Source organism: Epinephelus fuscoguttatus, linkage group LG13 (genome assembly GCF_011397635.1).
Source record: "Epinephelus fuscoguttatus linkage group LG13, E.fuscoguttatus.final_Chr_v1".
NCBI lineage: Eukaryota > Metazoa > Chordata > Actinopteri > Perciformes > Serranidae > Epinephelus > Epinephelus fuscoguttatus.
In genome coordinates, this window is record NC_064764.1 from 22,073,942 (window position 1) to 22,084,833 (window position 10,892).

Consider the following 10,892-nt stretch of genomic DNA (forward strand, 5'->3'; position numbering starts at 1 on the left):
ACCTATGCTATCCGTATGTGCTGTTAGTTATAGATTTCGAAGGCTTTTAACACATTTTTTAATTGTATGAAGTTGTGAATTCTTGTCTGAGGCAAGTTTTCAGTTTTCTGGCATAGGGGTGCCAGTTTAAAAACTAAAAGAATGAGAGCAGATCAAAAATATTTTTCAAATGATATTAATTTCCTATAAATAAATAATTTTAGAATAATGTTTCACCCAAGAAACAGAATCATGGTGTTGATAAGTTATTATTTTTATTGTATTTTATTTTTTGGCAGGACATGATTTGTCCAGTTCTCCAGAATGGGTGATTTACATAGGAATATGCACACTGCACCATGTGAGGCACAATATCACCCTAAAATAAAAGCTCCAACACTAAATTTCCACACAACCCCACAGGCAGGACTATTCTCAGTTAAAATTTTACTGTATTTGTGTGAACTCACTTGCAATTGTGCAAAAGCAGATGCATGAATTGAAAACATGCAGTGGGGTGGAGCCCTGAGGCAGTTGGTAATGCAATAGAGTAAAAAAAAAAAAAGCCACCTCTGTCCTCTAATGTGTCCACCTGGATGATTAATAATGAGATGTGTAGCCGTGCAGTAGACATGTGTGCAGTGCTCCAACAGCAGCCACACAGGGCTGCACCACAGCGGAAGTGCTGGGAACCAGGAACAGCAGGAGCCACGGCGCTGTCATGTTCTGGTGGAGAGACGCCTGCTAACTAACTCCGCTAGCCCACCCTGACACACACATCCAGGGGACCATGGGAGGGTCTTCAAGCGTCGAGATACCGGGTGGAGGGACTGAAGGCTACCACGTCCTCAGAGTAAGAGCAGTTTAATGTCCTGGTGACACGCAGTGTGTTTTCTGTGGAGGCAGACAGACCTGATGTTAGCTGCAGACACAGAGGAGGGGGCTCTGCTAGCTAACCTCTTAGCTAATGTTGGTGCTACAGCTAAATATTATTATATCTTCACTCAGTGGGGTTATTTGATTATGACACATGAGAGGTTTCGCTAACATCTAATTGCCTGTAGTAGCTAGCTAACTGTCAGCAGCTAGTTGTGATGTATGTGAGTGTGTTTGATGTAGGTTAGCATGTCGTTAAGGTGTATTCTCAGTGACCTGTCAGCCTGTTATATGTTAGCCTCCTCATCATTTATGTTAGCTATTTGTCAGGTTGTGTTTAAACTGCATGAATTCATGGGACTTGACTTGGTATTTAGTGTTACAGCATGCGCAGTCGTCCTAACAAACAGATAATTACCTGTGTCTGCTGAAACCTCCATGATGCCTGAAGAACCGGTGTGGCTACTAACTGCAGGACACAACCACTCAACATGGGTGTGTGTACCTTCATATAGGAAACCCCTCATTGTTTTAATATATATAAGGCCATTAAAGTTCACCTTTATGTCACTTTTTTTTCCAATGATGGAAGAAGAATTCAGATCCTTTTATTTAAAGTACTAATACCACACTTTCAAAATACTCCACTGCACGTATATGCCCTGCGTTCAAAACCTTACTTAAGTATAAGAATGTAAATATAAACAGCAAAATGTACTTAATGGCAAACTTAAACACTCTTCAACTCTGACCCTAGTCTTATGTTTTTGTGTCTAAGAAGGAATTCACACTGGTGCTATTTGGTCCGCTTTAAACAAACCCTGGTCGGCTTCCACGGATAGTTCGGTTCATTTGGAGTAGTGTGAATGCCCATTCGAACTCTGGTGCGGACCAAACAAGCGACCCCTGGTCCGCTTAAAAACTGGGGGTCTCACTTCACTTGCAAGTGAACCCTAGTGCAGTTTGCTAACAGTGGGAAATGCAAATGGACTATCCAGCGAACCAAAGAGAGTAAGTGACGTAGAGTGCATTTTGGTTAGAAAAAAACAAAGCCAACAGCACAAACTGGGAGATGCAGAGGTAAAAAAAAAAAAAGAAAAAGTCGGAAAATGTTTCATGGGCGGATGTGGAGTAGTGAGGAGGTGCATAAATGCATAAGTTTGGTGTTGCTCCATTGTTGTTGTGGTGACCAAGCCGGCTGAAGGGGATGGATTTCTGTTTTCGGTCCTAGCCAACCGATGAGCTGGGTTTTCTTCTTCCTCATGTTTTTCTCTTCCTGGTCAGTGGTCGTTTCGGCCCTCACCGCCCCCAAAAGAGCAGCTGTTGTAACTGTGTGACGTTGTCCAGGTAGCTTGGTCCGCTTTAAAAAGTGCAGTGTGAAAGTGAACCGAACCAACTGAAGGTGTGAAATTTTTTGGCATTCCCCCCCCAATCGAACTGAGTCCCCTGGACTATCCTGTTGTGAATGCGCCCCAAGAGACTAATGGAGATAACATCCTTTTGAAAGTGGTTCAGTATTGAGTGAGGCCGCTGCACAGCAGTGACGAAACCAGCTCCAGTGTAACCATTGGGGGTATTTGCAACAATTTATGTCCCCTAAAAGGGCTTATTTTTGCCACTGACGGGGTCAAATTGTTATTTGAAGTGTCTGACAACATTATGGATTGTAAATCTCACTCCATTCAAAGTTTACAGAAACAAAATAAAATTCACGAAAGCCATCTCAGTTCATCATTCTGCTGTTACAACAATCAATAACTCTGGTTTAGGTATTCATCCAGTTATTTGCAAACATATGCTCTATACATGCTAAAATTACTCTTTATTTTAATGGAGTCTGTGAGTTTGGTGATAGCAATTATGTGGCTGTTTCTGGTTAAACATAAAGGATTATACTCAGGGTTGAAATTAACTTTTTTGTTTACCTGCCACTAGGGCTGCCACGGTTAGTCGACTAATCGATGACTAATCGACTATTAAAATAATCGATGACTATTTTAGTAGTCGACTAATCGGTTTGAGTCATTTTTCATAGAAAAGTACTATAAATGTACCCCAAAATACTCTTATTGCAGCTTCTTACGTTCAGATATTGGCAGCTTTACACACTCTCCCATGACGGTGAACTAAAACCCTTTGGTGTGAGTACGAAACAAGACATTAGATGACGTAATTTTGGGGTTTGGGAGAGACAGACCGACATTTTTCAACATTTCAACACATTTTTCGATAAAATGATTAGTCGACTAATCGAAGAAATAATCGACAGATTAGTTGACAATGAAAAGAATCGTTAGTGGCAGCCCTACCTGCCACTGTGGCTGCTGGATTCCAACATCTACCAGCCACTCAATAGATCACTGTTGTTTATTTGGCTTGTGAGTGAAGCTAATCCAGCTGACAGCATTTGACTGGTGCTCACATTCAACCCTGATAATTATCTTTGTGAAATAGGTCTATCTCTGTATGGATCTTTTCCATAATGTTGTCAGACACTTAAAATAACAATCTGAGCCTGTTAGTGGCAAAAACAAACACTTGAAGGGGACATAAATTGACAGTACACAAATGTTCCAAGTTGTTACATTGCAGCCTGTTTAGCCACTGCCTGCTGCAGCCTCTTTACTCAATGCTGAACCAATTTCAAAACTGTTGTCATCATTACTCACTTAGACACAAAGACATGAGGAGATAGGACCAAGGTTAAAAAAAAAGTTTCCCTTAAAGTATGTGAAGTAAAAGTACTCATTGTACAGTAAAATGTTCCCTCACAGTCTAGGATGTTTTAGGATTATTATTACTGCATTTCTGCATTCTGCCGCTATAGCTGTTTAAGGTGGGCTAAGCTCAGTACACGGATCTTAAATGTAGGATAAAGAGAGAGCACTAGTATTGGCGCTGGAGTGCTGCTTCAAGAAACAACTGGTTAAGTCACGTTTATTTCATGCCAGGCATATTTCCAGGGAACTAGGTTCAAGTTACTTGGTTCCTGCTTCCACAATAGGTTGATTATAGTCAGAAATTAAAAAAAAACAAAAAACTATAGGATTTTGCCTCTTTTGACTTAGAAACAGAGCAGGACTCTTTGTCACATTTGTCTGGGATTTTAGAGGCAAAGACGATAGTGTGAAATTGGCAAACAACCCAAACAACCAATGTTTTCCTTTTAAGGTTACGTCTCTCCGGAGATTCACGTTGTATACACCAAATTCCGACCCTGCTATCTGCATGTGGCAGCAGAAACCGAAATTAGTTAGAGTGGGAGACGGTTTTCCACTGTCCAGTTTTTGTCAGGATGTGCCCAGTGTGGCCTCAGTTTCCTGCTGTGGTCTTCAGCTGCTGTAGCCCCATCCACTCTCAGGGTCAACATATTGTGCATTCACAGGTGCTGCTATGAGACTGTATAGCATTGTTGTAATTCTGTTGTAATGAGATGTTGCCACATCATTGGCTGTTTAGATATTATAGGAACATATACTGGTGTTTCTAACAAAGTAGCAACTGAGTGTAAACATCCAGCAGATGATGGTATTCCTTCATACATGTGATGTAACACCCCCCTAAAGAATTTGAGAGTTTTAACAGGTTTCAGCGGGACGTTCAGTGTGACAGTGACATTTTCGCAATATAGTTAACAAACTGACTGCGCAAACGATGGATCTGAAATGGCAATAACATTTTTTGCCGATACTAGGTATCAAACAAATCAAAGACTGTATCGTAATTAGTTGCTGTGAGCTGTTAATTCACTGCTTCAAAGCAGAAGGCAGAAGATGAAGTTATCTCAGAGCCTTACAGTGAAAAGCCTCTCCTCCTCCAGACAGCTGCTGCTGTGTCTGCAGCTGCCTGTACTAAGCAGCTGCATGAAAGTAGTGACGAGCGCTCACTCTGCAGCAAAATCCAGGGACCAAAATGTCTCCAGAAGTACACTGCACAGCCCACTGTCTAGCCAAAAAAACAACTGCTGGACTTGAAGCAATCTCAGTCAACTGAGGGGTCTCCGACTAATGATTCAAATCTGTGAATTTCAGGGGGCAGCCCTTAACACGATGTAAGATGTAATATAATATAACAAAGAACGACTTTGTGTCCCTCCTGATCTGCCTCATTCGTTTTTCCGATGATATTTTATTGGCCTTTACTCACAGCTTCTGACCACCAACTGTAATTATTCATTAATTATTTATCTTGTAGCTACACCTCAGGATGAACACTTTCATATTAGTGTTTGACCATTTTGGCTGTTGGTAAAGCTTTAGTGTCTTATTGTTATGATTTTACAGGTGCAAGAGAATTCCCCCGGTCATTGTGCAGGACTGGAGCCTTTCTTTGATTTCATCATTTCCATTAGTGACACTAGACTGGTGAGTATAACCTGCTCTAACAATGACAGAGGACTGCTTTATGACAGATGATCCGAACGTTGTGATCTCTGACAGAACAAGGACAATGACACCTTAAAAGAGCTGCTGAAGATGAACGTGGAGAGGCCCGTCAAGATAACGTTATACAGTAGCAAGACGCTGGCAGTGAGGGAGACGACCGTCACACCAAGCAACATGTGGGGCGGACAGGGGCTGCTGGGAGTCAGCATTCGCTTCTGCAGCTTTGAAGGAGCCAATGAGAATGTTTGGCATGTTTTGGTGAGTGTGCCGCTCTGATGAGGAAATATCCTGAAAGCTGCTGAGATATAATACTGGATATGATTTTTGGATGTTTAACCATTCGCAAGCTTGGAAATGTAACACAGAAATGTAATTGTCATTCAAGATAAATATAAATGAGCTTTCATTGCTGTCACCTAATGTGTTTGTACATGGTGTTGGAGTCCAGGAAGTGGAGCCAAACTCCCCTGCAGCCGTTGCTGGTTTGAGGGCACATACTGACTACATTATAGGAGCTGACACCGTCATGTGCGAGGTATTTGCTTTCATGTGTAAGATATTTGCTTTCCAGATCAGTGGTAATATTGACTTAACAGGTGAATAACTCTTGTTCTTTCAACAGGGTGAAGATCTGTTCTCTGTAGTGGAAACACATGAAGGGAAGGAGCTGAAGCTTTATGTTTACAACACAGATACGGACAACTGCCGCGAGGTGGTCATCACTCCAAACTGTGATTGGGGTGGAGAGGGCAGGTAGGAGGAATTTTTACATCTGAAGTCAGTCGAAAACTGTGAATCGTGGTATAATATTGTTTTCTATCAGTTAACAAAATGTTGGACATAGAAAACCCTTAAAGAATGCACTGTACAGTCCTTCCTACTGGCAACACGCATACAGCACCATGAAACCATAAAGTTTCAGGTGTAAATCCAGCCCTCAACCTTTGCCGCATGACTATCACACACCTCCTTAACATCTTTAGATGACAGAAAGTAATCCCAAATAGTATAATTTTCACATAAATGCTTGGTTTTACCTGATAAAAATCAAGTATTGGTCAGGACACTTTTCACAAGAGAGAAATGGTTGTAGATAATTTATGTTTATACACTTAAAGGTCTTGTCAGCGATTCTATTTCAACACAGTTAAATTCAGCGAATATCTCCTCACAGTCGCTAGCTGACAGTTTTGTGTGTGCACAGAGAAATATCTGCTCTTTATATGTAGCCCTGCCTCTGTAAATGCAGGGTGTCTGCAGGTCCTTAAAAAAGTCTTAAATTCAATTTTATAAATATAAGGCTTTACAAGCAGTTTAATAGTCTAGTCTAATAGTGATTTTATTTATTCATTTTTTGATTTATTTTTGTAAAAACTAGTCAAGCTCAATTCTGCATTAAAGTTCACATGTCTGATGTTGCAAATATTTAAACCTACCACTGGACCTAATACTGTCTTTCTACTTTATACTTGCACTTACCTGTTGGCAACATGTACATTAACTTAACTCACTCCTTTAACCATATTCCTACATAAAACATACCTCTGCAAGGGACCACATACACACCACTTACCTCGATACTGAACTGCAGTGCACGAATAAGAAAGATGCTTTGTCCAAGTGGCTCAGACTGAGCTACAACATTATGTCGGCTGCTCTTCCACATTCTTGCCCATGTGGAGCAGAGCTGATGGGAATGAAACATAAATAACATTGAGATATTTCTGATGCTTCTGAAGGAGCACCTGGTTGAGTTGAGTTCAAGTGTCATCAGTCTTTCACCCGAACCATTTCCTGTTTCAGTCCACAATCTGTCTTCAGTTTGGGTTTGGTAGTTTTGTTAAGGTTATTTTCACTTCTTAATTCAGTATTTTTAATAACGGTGTTCACAATTACATTTTTAATAATTGCAATGTTGTGTATTGTTCCTAAAAATAATATTTATATAAATTTGTCAATCATTATTTAGTCGAGATTATATTGAATCCTATTTGACCCTGAAAAAAACATAAAAACAGTTGTGTATCGTTTTACTGAATTTTAGTTTCATACAAACTTGTTTTTTCAGTCGTCTGTTACATATTTTACTTTTAGATCCCCTTTCTTTTTCTGAGTAAATTTTACGGAAACTTACAGAAAAGTTAATTTTCTCATCTAATGACAGATGGACTCAACAACAATAGCATATTCATGGAAAACAGTCACTGACTGAATGGGTTTTTAAATTATAGCATGCTAAGCAGCTACCGTACCATCATCTTTTAAAGCCACATGTTGCAATTTGTATCCCCCAGAGTGGAAGGTTGTTATCGCATATCATCTTTAAGGGCACTATGAACTCTCTGTGTGAACATTTTCCTCTCCAATATTTCCATCTCTTCAGTCTAGGATGTGGGATTGGCTATGGCTACCTGCACAGGATACCTACACTGCCATTTGAAGAGGGCAAGAAAACCAGTTTCTCTGCACAGACTCCCAGTGAGCCAGTAACTCCTCCGAAAGATGGCTTCACAGAGGTAGCTCAGCATCTTAAAGAAAGACATAATTGTCTGCACACCTTTGTGAACATTTACTGAGATGATGTAATTTTGGTTACCAGGTCCATCTCTCTGCTGTCATTCCAACCGTTCCAGTTGCTGCGTCTTCTTCTGCTACGACTGGATTAGATCAGTCACTTGCTGGCTTGTCAGTGAGCTCTAATCTGACCGCTGTTGTTAGCGATCTACCGACAGGTACACAATCATCTCTAAATTTTCAAAACATCCTGTTGACCTAAATTCAACAACATATTACTTTAAGAACTAAAAAGAATTGACAGTGCAAACAAACAGAATAACAGTTTTGTTAAAAATTTTCAGGAGCTCCTACTGTCCCTCTGCCCAGCCATGTCCCCTCCTCACAAAGCACTCCCCTGTCTGTCAGTCCTGCCGCCACACTACCAGGTTAGTAGAAATTATTTTGGGAGGCTATAGCTCCTCAGGCGTGGCACCAAAACCAGCTACTCTGAAACCAAACATGCATGACATCTGCTAATTTAACACTGTCTAATATACATCATATTTGTTGCACAGGTTTAATGCCCTTACCTGGAGGTCTTCCACCCTTTCCTCATTTACCAAATCTAAATATCACCTTGCCACCTGGAGCTGGTGGATTACAACATACAGGTATTGTTTTGTTCTCTGGAATGTACTGGGGTTGGTGTAGATAATCCTGAGGTCTGGTATTATTCGATATTTTTCTTACTGTCCACAAATCCCATAAAAAGACGAAAACCTAGGATGAATTGTTTGTACACTAATAAGTAATACATGTTTAGCCAAAGCATGGTATAACTCAGTGGTTCCCAACTGGTGGGTTGTGGTCTCATTCTGGATGGACCCCAGGTGACTCGCAAACGTGTAAAGTAAAAGGGTTATTCTGCTGCAAGTTATGACTTTAAAGACATCTGTACAGTAATAGTAATGGTCTGTTTGTGTTGTGCTCTACAGGTCTTCCACCCCTCACCCTGCCAAGTGTGGTCCCTGGTGTAACTCTGCCTCCACCTGACTTTGTTCTTCCCCCAGTCGCTGCAAACACACTTCCTGCTGTTACAATGAATACCACATATCCCCCCTCTGCTATCCAAATGAACAGTTCACTGACCAGAACCCCCATCACACCATCAGTGGCCACCCCTGAATCAATAAATATCACAATAACTGCTGACTCATCTTAGCTGAGAGCACTGTTAAAAGTTGTCGGCTTACACAATATAGCCAGTCTATTAGCTGCATCACTCAGTTGACAAATTGCTCCTACATGCCGTTACGATTGTCGTATGAGCTCCGGTATCTGGAGGATACTGGGAGCTGGTGCTGGTCTGCTCACATGAAGCGTGAATGTGTGTCCGGCAGCAGCTGGCTTGTTGATGGCAGTAAAAAGAAAATTACAAGAATAATTCAAGCCTCCCAGCAGAGTTCAAATATTCACTCTGCTTCAGAGCAACTTTTAAAATAGCTCATAGCTCAATAGTAATAGGTATTAACACAAACTATGTGGGCTTTTTTAAGCTTGGCTGAAAAACAAGGTGTAAAATATGTGGAAACAGGTTACTTTTAAGCGTGTGGGTCAGTATGTTGGCTTTTTTTTTTTGTTTGTTTTTTAGGACTACGGAGCCTTTGAAGGGTCATAATTACCCCTTTTCCACCACATGGAACCAGTTCTGTTCTGGTTCCCATTTAATTTTGAACCGTTCAGAGCATTTCCATCAAAAAGTTGGTTCTCAGGTCAGGCCAAAAAATAGGTTTTCCTTAAATTGAAGTGCCAATTGTCACCACATCAGTGGGCGTGTCATTTTCTACAGGTTGGAAAGGGAGGATGGAGGCGGCAATGATGGAGAGGTCATGTGAGAAATCAAAGAGCGTGCAGTGGTCTCATGAATAATTAGTCCATGCATGTTTTTTGGGGGGGGGGTTAAGACATATCTGTACTAACAGAACAAAAGTTTGCAGGTAATGAATGTAATCAGCCATTTTGCTGCGATTGTTTACTTCCATAGTGCATTATGCGACCTCTTCTGTTGATGACACATCCTCCATTGCAATGGTCCTGCTCAACACTGGTGGCAATGCAGGCTGCCTCACAAGATATACCATGAATTGAACCAGTTAAGGACCCAGAACTAATTTGCTGGAAAAGGGGTTATTGTTTTTTCCCTCAACTACTTTTGTGCTCCCTTGCAATGTTTTTGCAGTCTCCCTGATCCACAGGAACATTTTGTGTGTTGGTCCAGTCAGTTCTAAAGCACAGTTTAGGGAAATATTGTGCAGATACTACAGAATGGAGACCTGATTGCTCATTACTCCTCTTAAAAAAGCCAAACTCCAACAGTATGCAGCCACTGCCTGTGAGTGCAGCTGCTCTGCCTGGCTGTGAATATGGTAATTGCGTAGACTAAGGTTGCAGTTTTGGTTGTAACTATGATGCTGTGAATATGGCTACTGTAGCTGTACAGTGACTATTTACTGCTTCTGTTAATGCTTTCACAGCTAATGCTAACCATACAGGCTATAATACAGATGTATTTAACACCACACTTAGCCAGCATAACCATGTCAGTTCACTGCAAACATTCCATCCCTGCATGCAGATATTGTTACACCATTATATAGATTAACTTGTCATAATCATAATGACCAAGGTATATATATAGCTACATCCAAAACCACAGCTACCGTCTGTCTCAATCAGACTTGGCAGGAGTCAGTGAGAAAGCTGTGTCGACTAGTTCTGCTCTATCCAGCTGCAATGATAGACCGGGCGACATACAGCTAAGAGTACACCCACACGAGGTGCTCCCAACTAGCAGTGGTCATGTAATACATAATAGTGTATTCATAATACAGCTCAGCCTCTCTATGGATCAGAAGAAATGCAGAACATATTGTGAGGTAACACAAAAAAGGAGAGAAAAGGTGGCTCTTTAAACTACTGGAGGTCTTCAGGGGAAAGAAGAGTGGTAACTTATACTACTGGGGTTTCTCTTAGAAAAGCAGGTTTGCTTGCTACGGTGCTGTAGCCATTAAAAATGTATAATGGTGTTGATTTTGTACAAAAATGATTTGTATAGTGTTATATCGTTACCTTGATTAAACTGATGTATTTTCTCTA

At 40.9% G+C, this 10,892-nt stretch overlaps 1 protein-coding gene across 1 annotated transcript; it reads left to right on the forward strand.

Annotated features, from left to right (window-relative positions):
• Window positions 1-504: 504 nt before the first annotated feature.
• LOC125900017 (Golgi reassembly-stacking protein 2-like) lies at window positions 505-10,892 on the forward strand. The gene is made up of 10 exons (XM_049594757.1): window positions 505-832; window positions 5,139-5,219; window positions 5,295-5,498; window positions 5,689-5,775; window positions 5,863-5,993; window positions 7,624-7,756; window positions 7,840-7,972; window positions 8,099-8,182; window positions 8,312-8,407; window positions 8,732-10,892. Exons 1-10 carry the CDS (start codon window positions 770-772, stop codon window positions 8,956-8,958), a joined length of 1,239 nt encoding a protein of 412 aa, XP_049450714.1. The 5' UTR covers window positions 505-769; the 3' UTR covers window positions 8,959-10,892.

Excerpts from the sequence above, each read along its gene's own strand:
- LOC125900017 (XM_049594757.1), top strand. The coding sequence starts at position 770 with ATGGGAGGGTCTTCAAGCGTCGAGATACCGGGTGGAGGGACTGAAGGC. Across the intron at positions 5,499-5,688 it reads AGAATGTTTGGCATGTTTTG|GAAGTGGAGCCAAACTCCCC; the intron begins GTGAGTGTGCCG and ends GTTGGAGTCCAG. Across the intron at positions 7,757-7,839 it reads CGAAAGATGGCTTCACAGAG|GTCCATCTCTCTGCTGTCAT; the intron begins GTAGCTCAGCAT and ends TTTGGTTACCAG.